Genomic DNA, 22285 nt, shown 5'->3' with positions numbered 1-22285 from the left:
TTTTACTGCTAATAAGCCTTTCTAGCCTCGCTACGACGAGCAAATTTCAAAAAAATATTTGTTTCAAAATGAGGGCAGAAGGTCTAATTTACATAAACACAAAAGAATGTAAAAATAGTCTATAAAGGAATAAAGGGTCGCACCTATAGCTGAGGATACTTTCTTCAACGCGTTTGCACCAAGTAAGTTGAGCATCTATGGTAACGCCCAAGGATTTGGTATGTTTAACCTTCTTGATGGTCAATTCTTATTTCAACGTCTTCATTTTGGATAGAAAATCTCTGCCTTGACCCAATAAGCATTTCAGGTTACTTAGTTCAGGGATCAAGGCTTGTTTGAATTCCGTTAACGTTTTAGCCGAGAGTGTAATGTTTGTCAGTGTGTGCAGTTGGCGAGATCATTTATATAAAATTAGAAATAGCAAAGGACCCAGTACACTGCCCTGGGTAACGCCGCACCTGAGATCGCGAGCAGTTGACATCACATCTTTGGGTTCGGTCACTTAGGTACGACCGGAACCATCTGATAGCTACCTGGTCAAAACTCAAGAATGACATTTTATACGAGATGATCCCGTAATCAATGGTGTTGAATGCCTTAGTAAGGTCAATAAACACGATGCCATTTAATATATTGTCGATTTAAACTGACCAGTCATTTATCGCCTCAAGCAAAGCAGTAAGAGTAGTATGTACGAAGCGGAACTCTGGTTGGCAGCTTAATAGTAATTTGTACTCATTTAAATAATGGTGGAGTTGCTGGTAAACAATTAGGAACTATCGGAATTACAGAAATTGGCCTGTAATTGTTAGGATCCGATTAATTTCGATACCCGTTTTAAAAACTGTAGTTACTTTGGATGTTTTCCATTCGCTTGTTGAAGTGAGGATGGACTTAGGAATATGGCGGTAAGCGGAGGTGCGATATTACCTTATCAAGACCAGTGGCTTTTTTATCATCAGTTTCCTTTAAAAGGTTTAAGACAATATCGATACTCCGAGTTTGCAGAGAAAACGATTTATCAGTGGTTTCCAGATAAAATTCAGGATTTACATCTACAGCAGGAATATCTTCTGCTAGTAACTGCGCAGTATTTTTAAAGTGTTCTTTATAATAGTTTCTGCTATATCAACCGGATTGCTTTTATTGTCAGCTTTGATCTCCAAGATGTTGGGCGTCTTGCCGCTGTTAATGGGAGGTTAGCTGGTTAATTAGGTTCCATGTTTTGCGCAAATTACCTTTATTAGCTTCCAGGTCGTCAGACATATTTCTTTGCGAGCTTAATTGCGTTATTTGCCTGGTTTCTAGCACGCTTACATTGATCACGTGCGGGTGAAGCATTGGAAGAGATTGCCTTCTTTTTAAGGAAATCTCTTCTTCTCGTTTTACAAAGGAGATCACCAGTAATCCATGGGCATTGCTTTTTACGGACAAGCTAACTGGAACCTCGGTTGTTTTTTAAAGCAATGCGAGAATGAAATTATACCTATGTACGAAACTACTCGCAGTATTTGAAACTACTGGCCCCAAGTGATGTCATGGTATCCCTATTGATGAAGCGAGAGAAGATCGAAGGGTGGTTATGTTCTCAACGACCACGTGCGTACACATTAGCTTTATAAACAGATATCTTTTTCATTCAACTATCATTTGTTATTCTGTGTATGTAAAGAATTTACGTCATTACACAATATTTTTTACCGAAAAAAATATGGGATTTAGGCTAATAAACTTTCTGCAAAAATTAGCAGGCAAATGTATGGAGAGAAAATACTAGCCAATCAGAGGCCAGTATAATATTCCTAACAAACGCTTTGCCCACATACTCATTTTTTAGGGGATTTTACCGTGGCCAGAAAATGGTCTGCGGTTTCTCAGATACTCACTAGCCTCCATTATCTGTGGGAGAGAATTATATACAAGTGTTGATGATGTGAAACATGAAATTCATTTTATGCGAATGAAAGTAACGTGTTTCTTTCTTTAGAATTCATTTACTTAAGATAACGCAGAAAATGCGAAACAACAAACAAAAAGTTGTCCCAGCTTTGAATAATTCGTAACTCTTTTTCAGTCTTCAGGATCCAAAAATGTAATGTTTTTTTTCAAAGTTGACTTTAAGTAACTCAAAACAAACGTTCGTTAATCTTTTACTCTTATAGGAAGGAGTTAAAACAAATAATCGCCTTTCATAACTGACTTTCGCGTTCAAAACGTCAGTGGCTTCATAACTCAGTTTGTTAGAGCGTCGCACCGTTATCGCGAGGTCACGGGTTCAAACCCCGTTGAAGTCCTGAAATTTTCAGGCTTCTTTACGCATTTGCAAAAATTGCCTTCATAACTGCGAGGATCATAGCTTCACTTGAAGTCATATCCGCAGTTCATATATGATCCATTTCATATATCCTTTCATCGTTGACTGACGGGAACATTAGAACCCACAAATGACCAGCTCCCAACGTCAGTGGTTTCATAGCGCAGTTTTTTAGAGCGTTGCACCGGTATCGCGAGGTCACGGGTTCAAACACCGTTGAAGTCCTCAAATATTCAGGCTTCTTTACGTAATTGCAAAAGTTGCGTTCATAACTGCGAGGATCATAGCTTTAATTGATAACATCTAATATTTGTTCATCAATTTGTGTTGGTTTCAGAATCTTCCTTGCAACTTCCTTACAACGTAGCATTAGTAACACCTTCGGCACATTCAAAATAATATGAGTAAATAAGTATTTCTACAACTCATTCAACTTCAGCTGAAATTTTTAGGCCTGTGATCCAAATTTCTCAACCATCAGATGTGGTGAGATAAATGTAACTTGTATAAATGCATCCCCATTTGGTTATTATAGACCTTCTTTATGACTTTATTGGGAACTTGTAATTACTCTGGACACGTGTGCCCACTCCACATTTCCTATTATGCAATCTAAGTTGTACTAACAAGTAGTTCTCCCGAACAGCATAATGCGCCACGCATAGTTACGATTCAAACCTGTTAATGTGACAAAATGACCGCACCAGGACCGGTCGAAATATATAACAACTAAGGGACAGTACGTTCAAAACTATACTGATGTCATGTACTTCTACGTTCACATTCACTACGGTTACGTCTTGTTATATACTTCATCTCCAGACTCAGAAGGGCTTTTATGTTGATAGGACAGCGCCAACTGTTGAACAACTCTTGTTGAATGTGACTTAGTAGGACTGATACTCCCATTGGATGAATGTGAACGGCAGAATATCATTCCTTTCATCTTTTGTCGGAATCGCTGGCTTAGAAGAGCATACACAAACGGATTGACAGCTGAATTAAACATGATCAAAGCGTGAGCAATAGAAATCTCAGGACTGTTCAAGTCTATCACAATGATGTGCAATGCTGTGTCTGTGATCCAAGTGATTTCAAACATGAAGCTGACGATTAGAACCATCAACGTCACCCGCTTCCTTACTTTCAGCACACCCTGACAAAATAAAAATAACACTGTGTTATACTATGCGAGATTTGAATGCCTTTTTTTAAAGTGAAGAACGCGGTGTCGTCAACGTTTCACGGAAGGAACAGTGGTGTCCACTGTAACCCTGTTTAAGTGTATTTTAAGTGGCTGCGACACTGGTGTGCAAGGCACCGGTTCACACACAGTTCATGGTTTCAAGTCACCTTGAGCAGGGAGCTGGTGCAGTGGTGAGAGTACTCGCCTTCCACCATTGTGACCTGGGATCGATTCCCGGATTCGACGGCACATGTCTGTTGAGTTTGTTGGTTCTCAGCTACTCAAAAAAGAACCTTTAATTTGATTTGTTTTATTTCAGCCATATTGTAGACTACTGAGAAACCAGCAAATATAAAGTGAACAATATAAACAGCAGTGTAAACATCAAAAAGCTGATCCTTGCATTTACTAGCACCTAGGGCGCAAAAACGTAACCTGTGTGTTACAATAAATCAATTGAGAAAGTGAAAACTTATAAACCATCATTACTTTAAACTTAAATAAAATCATTGTAATAAAATCTTGAAGCTCCTTGTGATATGCAGTGAGTTCGTTAAAATTGCCTTCTGCATTCCGTTTAATGTCTTGTCAGCCTTCGTCTTCTCTCCAGTAAGTTCTCTTATACTATTCCTCACGTTTGCTAAACAACCAACCATTACATCAACCTCGATATTGTGCTGCTCTGTCATATCCAGGGTGCTGCTGCCTTAGCTCGAACCCCAGCGGTGCGTATTTAGTATTTAGTTGTCTTCTCCTCGCTCTTTTCCTCCCTGTTGGCTATTCAAGGACAGCTCATCGCCAATAGGTACACCTTCTTCTTCTCCTCGTTGATAACTCTTGCGTCGATCCTGTTGTTCCTGACTGCTACGTTCTCTGCGAATACTAGGACATCCCAATACGCCTTTCCCTTATCATTTTCGTAAAGTGGCTTTAGATGTTCCAGCGAGTACCATGGTGGTATCGTTGTCACCAGGGCCAGGTCTTTCAGCATCTCGTACAAGGTACTTTGATTGGGCAAGTTTACTGCACCCTGAAAGTACATGTGCTTGGTTTTCTGGAACTTTGCCACACATCCGACACAGGACTTTCTGACCCGTCTCAAGCCTTGTTTTGCTCTTATGATAGATCCTCGTTGGTAACATTTGCTAATCCAAATGACCCCGGCAATGATATGTGTGGGCGCTGTGTGCAACCTCTTCGTCGTCTCATCTCTGGGTCAGCAGCCGTCCCTGCCATTGCTCTTATCTCATCTCTTCTAAATCCTTCTGTACCTCTGCGCCCTTCAACTGCTTTCCTGTGTTCTTAATTGAAACAGTTGTGTTCGTCCCTATATCTGTGATGACCGGTTGCGGGTACTCAAGTGGTAATCTAGACCCCAGCTCTAGTGCATACTTCTTGGCATCTTTTACCAGCGATCGTCGTCCTGTCTTCTTTCCTTTTTCCTCGAATCTTCGTACTACTTCCATGGTGTGATTTTCGTTGATGTATAATCTCACTGCAGCCTTAATCTTCGCCTGCTTGTACTCTCTCTCTATACTCTTGAGTCCCCGTCCTCCTAGCTTTCTTGGTAGGTACATCATAGCTGTTGATCCTAGCGGGTGCTTACCCCCATTCTCCGAAATCACCTTTCTTGATTCTCTGTCTAGCCTTTGTTATTCTATAATCAGCCAACACTGGGTCGTCATTAAAAAGGTAAGCACAGCCATTGCAAACTGGTTTGTTGCAACCATCTTGTTGTAATCAGATAGTGGGCTGGACAAAATCAATGATGATCTATGTGTATATGCCTTACTATCACTCTCTAGAACTAAGGTGTCATCCTGCTTGATGTTCTCCATGATTTCAAGGAATTTGTAGTGTGATTCCTACTTGAGGCAATATAAAAGCTCCTCTTCTCCTACGCACATACTTTCTGAGTTCCATTTTAAGTTACCCTTCTTCACATGTACCACTGAACACTTGCGTTCGTTCCAATGCAATCCAACATCCTTCATGCAAGACTTTACTTTCTTTACCACTCTTTTCAATTTCTCTTAAACTTAAGATCATCAATGTAAAGCAAGTGTGTGATCTTCTGCCCAATTGGCTTAGAGATTCTGTAACCTTCCGTCGCACTCAGCATCCATAATATCGGGATAATACTGAGAGTGAACAGTCTTGGACAGAGTGCGTCTCCCTGTCCTTTGAACATAATCACTTCTGATGTTTTTTGCCTTGCTCGAGTCTTGCTGAGAGCCTAGTATTCAAACTCATTGTAAGCTTTTGGATCTTCTTGCGTAGCCAGAGTGGGAATTTGTGTAGTGAGAACATTTCTGTCAGCCATCTATGATCTACACTGTCGCAAGCTTTCCTCACATCTACCCATGCCATGCTTACATTGCTCTTTCCACGCTGGCTGTCTTGGTAGACCATCTCGATCAATTAAGAAGTTGTCAACAGTGCCAGCGCATCCCTTTTTAGCGCCTCCTTGGTCTCCTTGCATGAGCCCGTATTTGTTGAGATGTTCATCAGTTGGTTTCGGTAGACCCAAAGTATACCATTTGTATAGATTGTTCAAGCATGTTATGGGTCTATGGTTCTGGCTCGAAAACTCGCCTGGCTTTGGAATCAAGGAGGATTTTTCTTCCTTCTGTAAACCAAAGAGGTATCTCACATTTGCTGCGTCCAATCTCTTGGAAGCTACCCCCTGGTGTAGCTTCTCAGCCTTTTTCCACCAATAGTTGACTATTCGGTCGGGCCCCTGGGCGCTCCAATTTCTTTACTTGGCGATCACTTTTTTCACCTGCTCATAATCGATGTTGCACTCTTCTTCACTTGATTCGGATACACATTCTAGCCACTTAGCTGACACATCCCCAGTTCCGTCACTCTCCCATAGTTCTTTCCAGTAACCTACAGCTTGATCAATGTTCTCGAACAGGTTTGTATTATTACTTTGTCTCTCTTGCAGTTGTTGGAATTTAGGTCTTTCGTCATCTATTTAAGCAGAGATCATCTCTTTAAAACTGGAGTAAATCCCGCTAGGGTCCTTTTGGAACGTAACATTGAGTTTTCTTGTCTCTTCGTTTTTCTTCCTCTGTGCATACATTTTCTTCAATTTTCTCAACTACGATTTTTCCATCTCCATGAAATCCACAAGCTCAGCCACAGAGATATTCTTGTAGTAGTACTGCAGCAGTGTCTTTCGATTCCGTTTTCCTTTTCTTTGTGATTTTTTTGGTTTTTCCTTATCCTATTCATCTCAGCTTGTGCTATCGATAACCTTCGTCTAATTTCGTCTAATAATAATAATAATATTAATAATAATAATATTAATAATAATAATAATAATATTATTATTATTATTATTATTATTGCTATTCTTATTGTTATTATTATTGTTATTATTATTATTATTATTATTATTATTATTAGTAGTAGTAGTAGTAGTAGTAGTAGTAGTAGTAGTAGTAGTATCTCATGGCTTTAGCTCTGGTGGATGTTATACCGACATTACACCAAGGGAGAGTGCCATATCCAATGGCCAAAGATCCCTTGAGTCATTCCTTCTCCTTCAGATTTCCAACACCTTCTTTAAAATCCTTGCTGTTCCCAACAAAGCTGTTTTCAGCAGCAATCCTGTCCTATTGGTAATCCCCAGCTTCTCAAGCCATGTATCCAATCTTTAAAAAAATTGCTTACTGCTCCGAGTGCACCAACAACTACCGGTACCACTTCCTGCTGTCTGTTACCCAAGAGTTTTCCAATCTCCCTCTTCAAACCTTGGTACTAGTCAATATTTTCACTCTCCTTTTCATATACTCTGTGATCCTACGGTAAAGCAATATCCACAATAGACTTTTGAAATATAAGCACTACATACGTAACCCTTCCTTGTACTTGTAAATATCCACAATAATTGCCTTGTTACTGTTCTTTTCAACAACAACAACGTCAGTTTTTCTGGCCTTATTATTGTTATTGTTATTGTTATTGTTATTGTTATTGTTATTGTTATTGTTGTTATTATTCAAGTGAAGCTATGATCTTCGCAGTTATGAACGCAATTTTTGCAATTGCGTAGAGAAGCCTGAAAAATTCAACGTTGAAGTCGTTGAAGTCCTGAATTTTTCAGGCTTCTCTACGCAATTGCAAAAATTGCGCTCATAACTGCGAAGATCATAGCTTCACTTGATTTCATATCCGCAGTTCATATATGATTCATTTCATATACCATTTCATCATTGTTATTATTATTATTATTATTATTATTATTATTATTATTATTATTATTTATTATTATTATTATTATTATTATTATTATTATTATGGATTCATGGCTTTCATAGCTCCAGAACGTTTCTCAGAATTCTTGCTGTGCCAAGGAGAGCCATTTTTTGAATTAGTTTTATAGATTTTAAGATGCTTTCAAGCCTTTTTGGAACTGTTCCCAATGTCCCAATTACTACTGGAAGTACCTGGGCTCGGACACTCCACATTATCTGAATCTCTCTTGCTAGGTCCTGCTATTTTTCTAGCTTTTCCTCTTCCTTTGCTTTTACAGCTGTGTCTTCTGGGACTGCTATGTCTATTATTTGGCATGTCTGTTGTTGCTTGTTAGTAACGACCAAGTCAGGTCTCCTTGCACTAATTTAGTGGTCAGTCTGGATGTTATAATCCCATAGCAGTTTGTAGTCGTTGTCCTCAAGGACAGGTTCTGGTTGATGTTCAAACCATTTGTCTACTCTACTAAAGCCACACTTCCCCAGCAAGTCCCAGTGTACCACTCTTGCAACATTATCGTGTCTCCTTTTATACTCTTGCTGTGCCAGTTTGGAGCACCAACGCACTATATTGCTCACTGTCTGCTTTCCTTGGCGGCACAATCTGCACAGGTCATTCTCTTGAGTCTTGTCGATGTTGGCTTTGATGTAGTGTGTTCTTATTGGCTGGTCTTGCGCAGCAGTGATAAGGACTTCTGTTTCTCGTTTAAGGTCCCCTCTTTGCAACCATACCCAGGTCTTCTCATTTAGTTCACTATCTGTTTGTCTAAGGAACTGACCATATAAAACCTTCTCTTTCCACTGTGTCTTTCTCTCAGCTTTCCTTTCCGTCGTTGTTTGAAGTCCTTTGGGGCTTCTAAGTCGCGGGTTACCAGTTCCCCGTTCCCAGCTGCTTGAATCAGTTTCTCGTCACTGTGCAGGATGTAATTTTGTAATGAGTTCTTGGCCTGTCCAATGCATTATTTCACTGATATTAGGTCGCTAACTCCTTCTGCTCTTGGTACATAAAGCCTGGCTACACAATCCGTTGAGTTAAGTGCTCTGTTCATTGTTAGTGTCTTCCTTGTTCTTGTGACTAAATCTCTTAATTCCTTTTTGGTCCAGTTAATTATACCGCCAGCATACCTTATCAGGGATACAGCCCAGGTGTTGATACTTTGTATTAGGTTTCTGCCATTCAGTTTGGATTTTCCTAGCTTTCGGACACGCCTTAGATATTCTTTGCTAACTTTCTCTTTAATCTGACTATGGAGCATTTCATCTACTTCAATAACTCCTAGGTACTTATAACCTTCACACTCTTTCAGTGCTTTGATTTCATTGTCGTCAGGGAGTTGGATACCACTTGATTCCACTACCTTGCCTCTCTTAAGGACTAGGACTGCACATTTTTCAATTCCGAACTGCATACCGATGTCGTGACTAAAGATTCGTACTATCTGTGTAAGGGACTCAAGCTGGGCTTTATCCTTTCCATATAGCTTCAGGTCATTCATGAATAGTAGATGGTTGACGTTTGTCTTGTCAGTAAAGTGGTATCCCGCGGTTGCTTTTCTGAGGATTAGTGTAAGGGGTGTAAGGACCATTACAAATAGGAGTGGTGATAGGGAATCTGCTTGAAAGATTCCACTTTTGATGTTAACTTCTCCAAGGTTCACTCCATTTGATTTAAGAACGATTTGCCAGCTTTTCATGGTGTTTGCTAGTAGACCCCTTATATTCGCAGCTACTCCAAACATCGCCAAGCAATCAAGGATCCATCAATGTGGGACCATGCCAAACGCTTTCTTGTCATCTATCCAGCAAATCGCTAGGTTCTTATTCCGGGCTTTGCTTTTTCTAAGCATACCCTTGTCAATAAATAGAGTGTCATTGGTTCCCCATGAACCTCTTTGGCGGCCCTTCTGTTTGTCAGGTAAAACATCCTCTCTGTCCAAGTATAGATATACTTCTTCAGAGATAATTCCTGTGAGCATCTTCCAAAGGCATGTTATGGGTTGATAGTTCCCTGGGGATGTCCCCTTTTCAGGATCGTTCATAATAAGCACTGTTCGGCCCCTTGTTATCCACCTCGGAACATTTCCTCTTAACAGGCAATACTGAAGTTGGTGTGCAATGCGTTGGTGCAGGGTTGTGAAATGCTAAAGCCAGAAGCCTTGTACAAGGTCGGGTCCTGGAACTTTCCAGTTAGGCATTCCTTTTACATAACGTGCAACACTTTCTTTCGTTATAGGTATATTTCCTTGTCTGTTAATATGTGTCTCACTTTTTAACTCCTTCAAACATTCTTGTTGTTGTGGTCCGAGCTCTAACCCCACATACGCCTCCAAAATCCTAGAGTTTCTTGTTGGTCAGGGGCCTCATCACTTGTTCCCACTCCCTCCAATTCATCAAAGAAGCTCCCTTGATCTGATTCAAGCAGTCTAACTTGTCTGAATTGTTTGTTTCTTCCCTCGTATCTCTTAATTTTAGTAGCTTTGGCTCTAAATCGTTGTTTAAGGTCTTCAGATGCATACTTTAAGCCTCTCTCTTGCAACCTATACGTCCATTCCATGCCTTTTTTCATTTGCTCTATTCTACTCAAGTCTTGCCTGAGCACTTTGATTTGATTTTCCAACTCCCGCTTCCACATTGGCTTTTTTTGTGTACTTCCAGGTCTTTTGTTCATTCCTAAATTTACTGTCACTGCCGTGGCTGCTGCACACATATATGTTATTCACCGGCTGGGAGGTCCGTATAGGGAAAAACTGTGCTAGAGGTCTTGAGTATGACCCGGGGTCGCAGGCCGAGGGACGTACTCAAGGCTGAGGGCACAGTTTTTCCCTGTACGGACCGACCTAAGCCGGTGAATAACATATTTATTTTTTTCTGCTATTTTTTTTCTGAATATGAACCCAGGCAAACCCGAAAAAAAAAAGTTTTTCAACGCGCTCCACGTCGCACTATCACAGTTGAAATTAACTTATAACTGAAAAAGCGCACTGTTCGCAACGCTCAGAGAAAAATGATAGATTAACTATAAAACAGACCTTCAAATATCTCTTGGTGCAATAAATATAAAAAGCAAACTGTTATATTTCATAGCAAGCAAACAGAAACAAGCTAAACAACTAAACAATGATGTACAAGCAGGAGAATAATGTTCTAGGTTTTGAAAATTCTTTGTCTTGTTGAAAATGAAACGAAAGTTCTTAAAACAGGAGGAAAAATTTTAGTGAAAAATACTCAAACATCTGTCTCTGCCCTCCAATGTTATTATTTGAGTTCTCATATCTTATTATTTGAGCTCTCTGCAATAAGTCGTTTTAGTTAAAAGCATGTCCACAGTTCACGAAAAACAACAGCGCGAAAAACCACAGCGTCGCGGCGTGTTTGTTTGCCTATTTTAGCTAGGAATCCGTATATTCTTAAACGAAGCAATATATCTGAAACGAGATTAGAAAATGGAACTCCAAAGAAAATAGCAGATGTCAACTTAAGCAACGAGTTAGAAAAACTGCTCTGCAGTATAAGTTGTTTTAAGTTCAACGGTATGTCAACAGTTCAAGAAAACCAACGACAGCAAACAAGAAACGTGTTGTCAGCAAAATCATGTGAATACTCGCCTTTTTGAAGAATAACCAGGCCTTTCATTCGATTTCTGATATTTTTCCTTACCTTTTCAAAGGTAAGCGAAGATTTGCATTTTAAGAGGTAAAATCCAAATCGCGCCGTATTGAAAACATTTTCAATTAGCCGCGACAGTTTCAGTACGGAACAGTTTTCGGACCGTGGTCCGTATCGTAAAAAGCTGGACCGGCTACGAGCGCGCGATTAGCCAATCATATTCAAGGATTTAGGTTTCCGGCTCGCTAAGATGCTTCAGAAAAAAATAAAGAAGGTTAGGGTTGCTGTGATGTGATTAGAGGTAATTTTTTTCCAGGACATGATTTGCTCTCCTAACTTCAGCCAGAATAGCCTTTTTCTTGAACCGCTTAAGTGCAGGTAGCCTTGACCTATTGCTGTCGCTTGCAAGTCTTAAAATGCAGTGGTACAATTATATCTCCTCCTCAGAGAGACCTAGACCTTAGTCATTATTTCATGGAGGGATTCTGGAGTAGATATATTCCCTTCTAGCTGAGTGGTCTTCTACACCAGCGGTCCCATTAAGTTTTGTTATTGCATCGGCATGCAGGGAAATATTCTCCGAGAGTGGGATTTGTTTGGTGATTGCTATTTGCCGTCCTGATAATTTCTTCAAGTTCAATGTCCGTAAACCATTGGTTGTGTTTGATTGTACGTATTTGGTCTGCCAGTCTTTGTTCAGACACGTTGAACTTTTCCTTGCTCTCCCACAGTTGCAACATTCGCTGTTTGTAACCTCTCTTACTGGGCTTACTCATGATGTAACATTCTATTGCTGTTCTGTTATCTTCAACACTCCACTTGGGTCTGGTTGGAGAAGCAGTAGCAGGATAACGGCCGGGCTGAGCCTGCTCCATCACATAGGTCCTGCCGGGCGAGAGATACTCTTTGTGCGGAGTATCTCATTCACGCCGTTAGATTTCTCATTGTAGTCAATATTCATCACATCGAGAAGTGAGATTGGCTTCTGGTTTGTGGAGCCACCACCAGGCAGGTTGCCGAGCAAGGCTTGAGAGTCCTGCCTTCCCTTTGCTGTTACCCCAATGAGGGTGCCAAGGGGTTACCGGGACTTGCCAATGGTGCCACCCCAGACTCTGGTGGGAGGGGGCGTCCAATTTCCCGTGGACGGCTAAGGCACCAACTTTTCCTACCTGAATGCCCCTATCATCATCATCGTCATCATCATCATTTTATCTTCATTATTATTATTATTGTTATCATTATTATTATTATTATTATTATTATTATTATTATTATTATTATTATTGTTGTTATTATTATTACTATCAAGCCTGAATTACCAGGCTTTCATTTTCCTGCTCCTAAAGTTATTCTCATAACTGCGATGTTCATTTCAAGACTTAACATTTTCTCCGCAGTTCAAATATATGACTTTCATGTATTCTCAGGCTGTTATCTCCAACGGGTTTATCATGAGCTAAAAAGATGACTAACTCGGTGTTGGTTTGATGCTCATTTGGTAGAGTACTGTGCAGATGATATACAATCATATCCTACCTGTTGATGTGTAAGTTCGTTACCTCGATTCAGCTTAAACCACAAAGTATATACAACAATGAAGTAAAACCCAACCATCAGTATGAACGAAATGCCAAGGAAAGTCGCCCAAATTACGTCATAAACTAGGTGCAACGTTTCATTTGTCCAAAAATGATCACAGGACCTCACGGCTAACTCGTTCCCAATAGCTTGGAGCACCAACCCACGCATGCACAAAACAGCTGCGAAAATCCAAGTACAGGGAATAAGTACCTATAAAAGAAAAGGAGGAGACAAAAGTCGCTGAAAAACCAAGGGAGATCACGAACCTTTTAACCACAGCAAAGAGTACATATTGTAATTGAGGATCTAGTGGAAAAGACTTCGTGGCCATTTGTATTCAACTCATGTTGATAGACTCGATTGAATCAGTGAAAAGGAATTGTTGAGGCTTGGACAAAAGATTCCTACCCATTACAATGAGGCTATAATTTGAGAGAGTCACGTGAGCTTTCTTTTTTTCAACAGAAACAGCAATGGGTAAGGAGCAATTGATTAATTTCTCATGGCGAAAGAAAGATTTATTCGGTGGGATTACATTAAAGGCAACTATTTTATAAGTTAATTTATCTCAAAAGAGGATTCTAATAAGCAAGCATTCCATATAAAGGCTTTAATAAAATATCATAAGGACTAGTATTAGCAGAGCCCCGCGCGCTCGGAGCACCATGGTTAAGAAAATATGCCAACCCGTCGATACATGAAATTTTGGTTTTAGTTATGGTGTCATCGTACGATCGTCCGTCTGTACGTTTAACTTTTCATGTAAGCTGCTGGAACCCACGTTTTTGGAGGGAGGTTGAGTTCAGGCGATGAGTAACTGATGCCTATCGTGAAGGTGAGCTTGCGTAAACGTACTTTTAGGCTTACGTAAACATACATATCATCGAAGTGACATACTTTTAAAGTACGAGCAGTAATTTTGCCTTTGTCTCCATGTGGATGGACTACGGTATAATAGCGTTCCCTGGCGATGATAATCATGGTGAAAACACCAGCAAAAGCTCCAGTCCACGCTGTCTTACTCAGGAACACGCAAATCGCATTACCGGGCATTTCATCCGCTGATCTAATTCTTACCATTACAATAAATTGTAACAAAAGGAAACACGGATAGAAAATGTCTGCGGCTGCGAGGTTCACGAGTAGAAAATTGAAGGGGGTCCTGTAAGATAGAAAGAACTTTAGATAAGAGTTATATGCTTCTGGTAGTTTGTGATCACATGGTACAAAAACCGCCATACTGGAACAAAGACAAGGAAAATTTAAATTAACTTGCTTTGTTATACATGTCCCAGTGCGCAATTTGCAATCCAGCTTGGCTGTTTTTGTACCATGTGATCACTAAGCTGAAAAAGACCGATTCATGGCGTCATTTAGAGGAAAACTACGTTGAAAAAAATGGTAGTTATACTTTTCTCTCGCCAAGCTGCATGACCAAGAAGAGCTAGCATTGGCTTAGACGAGGGATTGAACAAAATGGGTTTCAATAGGTCTGGGATACGGCCCTTCCCAGATGGGTCAAAAAATAGGACTACTAGAGATGCCATAAAGGAAAACTAGTTCAAATCACTCACCAAGATAACGTGTCTTCGATGGAATCACGTTTGCAAAATTCGACTACGACGAAGGAGCAAAACCCCAATGCATCTGGCCACTTCTTTTTTTTCCTATTTTGCTTTGATGTGTATCGGGCTCAAGAAATTTCATAGGGAATTTCAAAATGAGGCAAAAAATGGGGTCGTGTCGTATCTCATCGAACGGGGTCCGGGTTTGCCAAAAGAACAATAGAACAAACAAGGTTCAGGATTCACAATGGATTTAGCACAGAAAAGAATAGGAATTACGACACTATACAGCCAATGAAATATAGCGCTCAACAAGAGACACGACCCTACCCAAAAAATAAGGCTGCTGTTCCAGATGTTACACGGAGCGGTATGGGGACTTGCTTTCTACACAGCGGGTCGTGCAAGTGCTAATTTTCATCAGCGGAAAAAAAAAACAAAACAAAAAACAACTTCGAGCTCGATATTCGAAACGATAAATGCAAGCTTCCCTGTGGTGGCGGAAATAAAGCAAGCAAAATGTTTGTCACTCCTGCTAATTGACCTCCTTTCGACTTTTGAAGACAACAAACGCAACGGGTAATTCCACCCTTCGCACTTGGGCCCATAAATCAACAAAAAATATTGGTCCGTAAATTGAAATCTTGAGCTCGTTAGCAAGAGGTATATATCATCTCCATAAAAATTAACCGAAAAAGACGGTGCTATGATTACCTCATCTCCCGATTTCTAAAAACGACAAAACCAACGAGTACATTTCCAGTGATACTTGCAAAACAAATGACTGTCTTGATCGCTAATATGGCAGTATCCAGTGAGGTCACCATCACTGCTTTTGGCTCTAAGTCACCTGATGGAGCAAGCAAGAGAAATAATTGAATGAGGGTAAAGTAATTTTGCTTAATCAAAACCATTACATTTCATTTACAACGTATTGGAGAAAAAATAAGAATCGGGATCGACGACTTAAACTCAATGAGACAAACTAAAATCACCTGCATGAGAAAATATCACTATGGACAAAAAAGAAGGCACAAAAAAATGGTCGCTCTTAGATTATTGCATGTTGCTGTCCCTAAACCTCGGCTTCTTCTTCAAAAAAACTTCAAGGGCATTTTTTTCTGAATTAGTGCAACTGAAGCAACGTTAAATTTACAAAGGTAATCGCATGGGGCCGAGAAAATTAGGGATTGATATAATGCGTACTTTCAAAAGGTGCATAAATTGCCCGAGTCGCGCAGCAACGAGGGCAATTTCATGCAACGTCTGAAAATACAAGCTGTGATATTAATCCTTAATATTACGAGGAAACTAGAGATTGCGTGTTAATAATGTAAAGGGCAAATTTCTCTTTTATTAACAAGGCCAAAAAGCCCACGCTGTTACGCAATTTTTGGATTAAGCCATTTGAATAAAACACACGAATCAGAGGAAACTTTATTATTGTACAACAACGCCAAAGAAGTGAAACCAGCCCTGCTAAAAAAAAATTACTAAGATAATAATGAAATTAATTCTACCCAAGACAATTACCAAAATTACTGATAAATGCCATCTGTCTCAGGCAATCAACTTTTCATAATTTTGCCCTCAATTTTATAATAGAAATCTCTCTGACTTAAACGCCCTAAAAACGAGGAAAAGCAAACCAGCCAATATAAAAATCCTTTCATTAAATCCACTATTGTTTGCGGGAGCATTAAGCAAATTTTGAAAGTTCAACAAAGGTATTATCTTCAAAATTGGCCGGAAGATTTTTATTGCTCCGCCCCGTGACGGTACGAGTGACCGGAGTAATCAGTAAATTTAGTTTCTCTGTACGTTTTCATTCGCTCTACCTGTCAAAGGACCGTCGGTCTGTGTTTTCTCTTCCCAAGGCCTGACCCTTTCATTAGACGTAAACAGTGTTTTAGGCGAACAAAATTCCCTGAAACAATTATAGGTCGCACCAAATTGGTTAATATTTCAATCTCCATTGCATGTCTGTCCATCTGTTTACCTTAATGAAACCATCTTGTCATTTCCTTCCTTGCTAGCTTGCGACACGTGTTCTCGAGCAACAACAATATATTTCCATAATAACAGTTCATTATACGTCTCCTTTTAAGTTGTTTTTTTTTTTGTTTGTTTGTTTTTTGTTTTTTTTTTTGTTTTTTTTTTTTTTGTCGCTTCTTTGTTTTAGTAAATAGCTGTGGCCAATTATAGCGGGGCAAGTCCTTCACAATACTAATGAACAGGAAAGGATAAGGTATCATCCAATGCACACTTCTAGAAAATTACAAGCATGAACAAAACTGAAATAGCCAATATTTGGCTTTCTTTGCGACATCTCGACGAGGCGTTCGGACGGTCACGTTCTCAGCGTCATGGTAAAATATGGAATTTTCGGAGTTCCGCCACACTTACCGATCCATCTGCCTGAACTATTTCGTAATGTAACTACATGTAGTTTTAGTTATCTTACCACGTGAACGTTTTCAAATATCCTGCGGGTATTTGGGTCAGTGTCTTGAAAACAAAGGCCCCAAAGACCCCCAAGACTCGAAAACGAATGGAAAACCTCTTCCTCCTCCTTCCTTTCCGTCGTGAAAGTGAAAGCTGGGTGATCCGCCATATTTAACTGAGTAGCCATGCTCCACGTGTGGCCAGGCATCTTCATTACCGGGGGATTAAAATAGGCCCTGTAACACTCTAGGCCTAAAAACCAACTTTAGGCCTAGTGTTAGCCAAATTGAGGGTTTTGGGTGAATTTCTTCGTTTTCGAGTTTTCGGGGTCTTTGAGGTCTTGGGTCTAGGGGTCTTGGTTTCCAAGATCCTCACACAGCAAATAATGTCCTGAAGTATGCTGGCTTTTGAAAAATTCAATTAAGAATAATAAATATTACTCGATTCAAGTCAAGTAAATAGGATGTGGCAATAAGCTTGTCAAAACTGGAAGCAAGAAAAGCGTTTGTAAGACAGCTTCCGAAGGACTTAGTTTACTTAATTTGCCATCAAAATAACGCAAATTAGAATGTTTTAGGAGATAGTATTTGTAGAAAATAATATCCAAAGAATGAACCAGTAAACAAACCATGAAATCATCTCTGAAAAACTAAAAGGGTTCTCGCGCTCATAAGCTCTGCCAATCGTCCTTGTTTGATAAACACGTTTTTTTTTAAATTAAAAACTGCGAATCAAGTTATTCACTCCATATTGTCCATAAAAAACGTTGTTTTGAATAGCAGTTTGAATTTATAAACGCTAAAATATTGAAAATATTTTAAAGAGGAACTCCAAAGACTGAAAAAATTATTATGATTAAAGCAAGTGAACACACCTATTTGATTCGACCGAAAACAACCGATTGACCACCTTGTTAAGATCCTCTCGCCAGAATTAAATGTACGAAGTGCTTTTTATCAGAGACGTTACGCTTTTTTTTCTTTCTTTTCCTTAATGCCGCCGATTAAACAATATGAATAATTTGAATTATTGCTTAATTCACTACACCGATGATTTCCAAAAAGTATAAGTGTTAATTCCGTAGTAAAATATTATAATATCGCCTCTTAATTCTTCCAACGGCAACAATATGAATAATTTGAACAATTGTTTCCTTCAGTATAGTGATCATTTGGAATAATAACTTTTCATATAAGAAGAAGAGTTCAAGTTTTGTGACGAATTTGCAAATCCTTTTAGCATTGATAACGCAACAAAACATCATAATAACGCCTCGAAATTTTTCCAACGGCCTTATTAGACAACCTCACGAACTCATGGCTAAAAAGTGATCTTTTGATGAGAATCAAAACGGAGGAAGGGCGGGAAGGATTACAATCCCATTCGGACTTTTTTTCTCTGTTGATTTAGTGGCGTTTATATAACTAACATATTTTAGGCTTGTCACTCACGTTTTCAGTTGAATCCTATGAATAGAGACTTACCTGGTATCGATTCCCCAACAAAAGAGGGTTTTACGATTAAACGTGAAGCAGTTTTTAGTTACAGAAAAAATATTCCACACTCGAAACGTTTGAGCCGCAATTGGCTTTGCAGAGAGCTTTTTAACATATCAGTGAGCTCTATCCTGAGACGTAAGGAGCACGAATCAACCAATCAGTTCGTTAGTTGATCGATCCACGATGATGACTGGATGGTTTGCTTAGTTAAATAGAAAATTTATTTCCCGAAACATACAAAGCCTTTTGGTTTAAAGTAAAAAGTAATAAATATAGAAAAGGGAAAATGGAAGTAAAAATTGCTTTGGAGATGGTAAATAACAGAAGTAATGGTACATCAGTGTCCTTCATAAACGTAAACAATTATAACACAAACTACAAGGTGACTGAAGGCAACGGTATTGAAACGCAAATGGCAGCGACTCCGTCAGAGACAATGACATTGGCCTCAGGTAATTACGACTTTCCTGTTTCCGTTTCCAGTTTCACGATTCCGAATTCCGGACTCTGCTTTTCCATACGCACCTTAGCTATTAGCCAGTAGCAACTTCAAATTTTGTCACAATTAGAATTGGACTGTAAACCACATAAGGCTTTGCTAAGGTTTTTGCAGATTTTTTTTTCCGCGCTAAAATTAAATTTTGGTGGCAACTTTGAAGTTACATGACTGTTACGACAAAAACGTTTGTCACAAGGTAGTCCCTATTTTTCTCTTCGTTTATTGTCGGTCGGTCGGAGAAAAATAAAAAAAATAAATAAAATAAAAGGAAGTTCAGAGACAATCTAAAAAAGCTGCAGAAAAAATCGAGAGGCAGGGGGGAAGAAACGAGTACACACGAGGACTAAAAACATTACGCGGTTTACTCTCGGGTTGAAGCTGAAACTAAACTATGTACGGTAAATGTTTATAAGGGGCCGACCCTACCAAGTGTCATTGAGTTAACAGGTACTAGTAAGCAAGGATTCCTTCTTTACGAGTCTTGACTTAACCAAATCTACGCCGTATCAATCAAGTACCAGATAGTGACCTCCATTCGCACTGACGCATACGAGCCACCGCATACATTCTTCAATTATCTCTTCTTGTTTATTCTCTGAGAAGCGATGGCATTTAACAGATTGTGGGGACAACAGCTTATGTGACTATAAGTGCTTAACTTGAAGAGAAGAAAACAAAATTGTGTATAATATAATTAATTTGTATACGGTAAATAATTAGTGATTGCAATTTTTTCCCATTAATTTGTAGAAAAAAAAATAACTTCCGGGTTATATATTGAGATTATTTATAACTGCTGACAACAAATCAGGGGAAAGTATCAAGTAATTTCGCTAAATATCTGTTTAGAAGGAAGGTGGGCTAGAATTTTCGAATATGCAAACTCAGACTTTCGAGGCGAACTAAGATTTTGGACTACTTTTTTCTGAACCGATCTCCTAGATATTTCAGAAAAGTAGTCAATCGATAGTGAAGAGTGTGAAGAGTGCTCGTAGAGATTTCGAAGCCACGTTGAAGAAGGCCAGAATTTGATTGAGCTGAGTAAGAGTCGATTGTGATATTGGAAATATACTTTTTGAAGGTTTATAACGTCTCATTTTCGACGCAGTCACAGCAAAGCTCCGCGCCAGCGCGGAGCACCATGGTTAAGAAAACCCATGACGTCATACGTACGTCCGTAGGTACGTCCACCCCTCGATGTATGCCAATGTGACCAATATCATGCATGCTAGTTTACAGCATACAACTTTGATACTAGACATCCACAGTTTGATCAATTGACACCTGTCAAAACAAGGTATGCGCTGACCAATATCAGGTGACCATATCGCGGGTTCAAGCTTAGAGCTCAACGAGGTCAGTTTTTTTTTTTAAGTTGACCGCTGACCAGGTACTAGTTTTCGATTGCATTGCAGGCTCAACCCAGCTTAGCCCGCCTAAACATAAGTGAGGCTTCATTTTTGGCGTGCTTTTTGTGGTTCGACGCGGTTACACGCCCATACTATGTCAACTACACTTCTTACACAGTCAACGCTTTCGCGTTCAGGTGGAAAACGGTTTGGAAAATGTTTTCTTTCTGCATTTTTCGCTGGTCTCAATCCAGTTTGAAATATCAGGATATCTGTGGTCCACTGTCGGCTACGCAGTTATTCAAGTCAAGCATCGGCGGGATGTAAACTTAAAGCTGAGTGTTTATTTTTAATTTGCTTAGAGCTGCTTTTTTCACTGTATTGCAATTTTTGGCATATCTTTAGAAGCTCTGATAAGGTTACATGATGCCTGGAGGACCTATGACAAGAACAGAAACGAAATGAGAGGGAAAGAGAACGACAACGACAAAACAGAATACCAGTAATAGTTCAAACTTGGTGGAAGAAGTTACTCCACAAATTCTTACCTTCGGCACTAAACCGTTTGTTATTTTTACGGATGCTATTTTAAAATGTGATTTAATCGGTTTTTCCTTTGTTTAGGAATGAAACTTGAACGTTTGGTTCTCAACTGGAATCAAATAACAATTATCTGTACTCTTTTGGACATAAAGGAATAGTTGATTTGTTTGTTTGTTTTGCTCTAAGATGCGAGCGAATAAGTGCTTCTGTTTTTCGATCTGCCTCAACAGTGACAATAAAATTGTGTCATTATGTTATAAACACGTAATTGCTATGAGTTCTCGTAAAATTAGGGAGAAACATTACTAGCTTGTGTTTCCAGAAGTTCTTTTTAATTGAAGCGCCTAATAAAGGTAATTTGTTGGAACGGATGTTGTTTAAAGTTTCATTGTCTTTTTTGATTGCATTGCCGTATTTTGCCGATTCTTGTTCCAAGCCAAGCTGGCGTGTGTCAGTGAAATACATCAAAATGTAAATGATGATCTCGTTTTCAGAGATACTGTGGAATAAAGTGCATCAGTAAAACTCTTTTTTGACCTTGAACTGACAAAGTTTTTTCTTATGGCTTCTAATTTAAGCGTGATTCTTATTCGCTGGCTATTGACATTTGACTCTGAAATGGCTTTTTTCCCTTTTCCACTGATTCGCTCGCTGAGGGTGTGCCTGTTTTCTTTTAAAACTCATGCGGTTCAAGAAAAATTCATAGCCAAACTGGTGAATTCCAAAGTAAATTATACTCGACAAACCGATATCGTACTCTTCGCTTCGTGATTCATGCGATATCGGTTTTTAGCGTAAAATGTACCGTGGAATTTACTAGTCAGGCAATGAATTTTTCTACAGAAGAAAGCAAAGAAAATGATTAATTATTAAAGCAGCAACCGGAAACATCAAAACGCAGACAATTCGAAACCTTTTATTTTCACTAACCCTTCCGGCAGTAAGAATAAATAACCAGGGAGCTCCGCTTTTAGGCTAGGCTAAATCTATAGAATATTTTAATCAAATGTCCCCCAAAATTTTTCGGGGATAAAAGGATCATACGTAGTTTAAAGTATTCGATCAGACCCGTCACAATTGCTCGACCTTTCGGACGAAACAAAAAGAACCACCAAACAATTTCTATAGACCTGAATTGAAACATAGTTGATCTAGGCTAATTGAAAGCAAGAACATCTAGACAGATAAATATTTTGTAGGGCGGCTGCAAACTCATTAAAGTAACTTTCAAAACATTGGGGAAACAATTTTAGGTAATTCTGACGAATTTTAAGTCGTCCGTTTCACGTTAGATGCCCCTGCACAATTAAAAAATCATTCTATTCAATGATGATTATTTTTAATCGATTGTAACTACTGCTAGAACAATATGAACTGGACGATCATTCATTCGATGATCTCTCTTGGGAAACAAATCATCTATAATTACCTGCAAT

At 39.2% G+C, this 22285-nt stretch overlaps 1 protein-coding gene across 2 annotated transcripts in view; it reads right to left on the bottom strand.

Annotated features, from left to right (window-relative positions):
- Window positions 1–2598: 2598 nt before the first annotated feature.
- LOC138052272 (neuropeptide FF receptor 2-like) overlaps window positions 2599–22285 on the bottom strand; it is a 34227-nt gene continuing 14540 nt past the window's right edge. The window contains exons 1-5 of one of the 2 annotated variants that reach the window (XM_068898685.1): window positions 18444–18519; window positions 15229–15364; window positions 13847–14111; window positions 12905–13159; window positions 2599–3470 (exon numbers count right to left, since the gene is read on the bottom strand). In XM_068898685.1, coding sequence (XP_068754786.1) covers window positions 3108–3470; window positions 12905–13159; window positions 13847–14111; window positions 15229–15341 — 996 coding nt within the window. In that variant the 5' untranslated portion in view covers window positions 15342–15364; window positions 18444–18519 and the 3' untranslated portion in view covers window positions 2599–3107. Of the gene's footprint in view, window positions 3471–12904; window positions 13160–13846; window positions 14112–15228; window positions 15365–18443; window positions 18520–22285 lie in introns of those variants that run through there. The other variant, XM_068898678.1, reaches the window with a different exon arrangement.

This window comes from Montipora capricornis, chromosome 1 (assembly GCF_036669925.1).
Source record: "Montipora capricornis isolate CH-2021 chromosome 1, ASM3666992v2, whole genome shotgun sequence".
Taxonomy (NCBI): Eukaryota; Metazoa; Cnidaria; class Anthozoa; order Scleractinia; family Acroporidae; genus Montipora; species Montipora capricornis.
The sequence above is the reverse complement of the archived record's forward strand: the minus strand, read 5'-3'. Positions and strand labels throughout refer to the sequence as shown.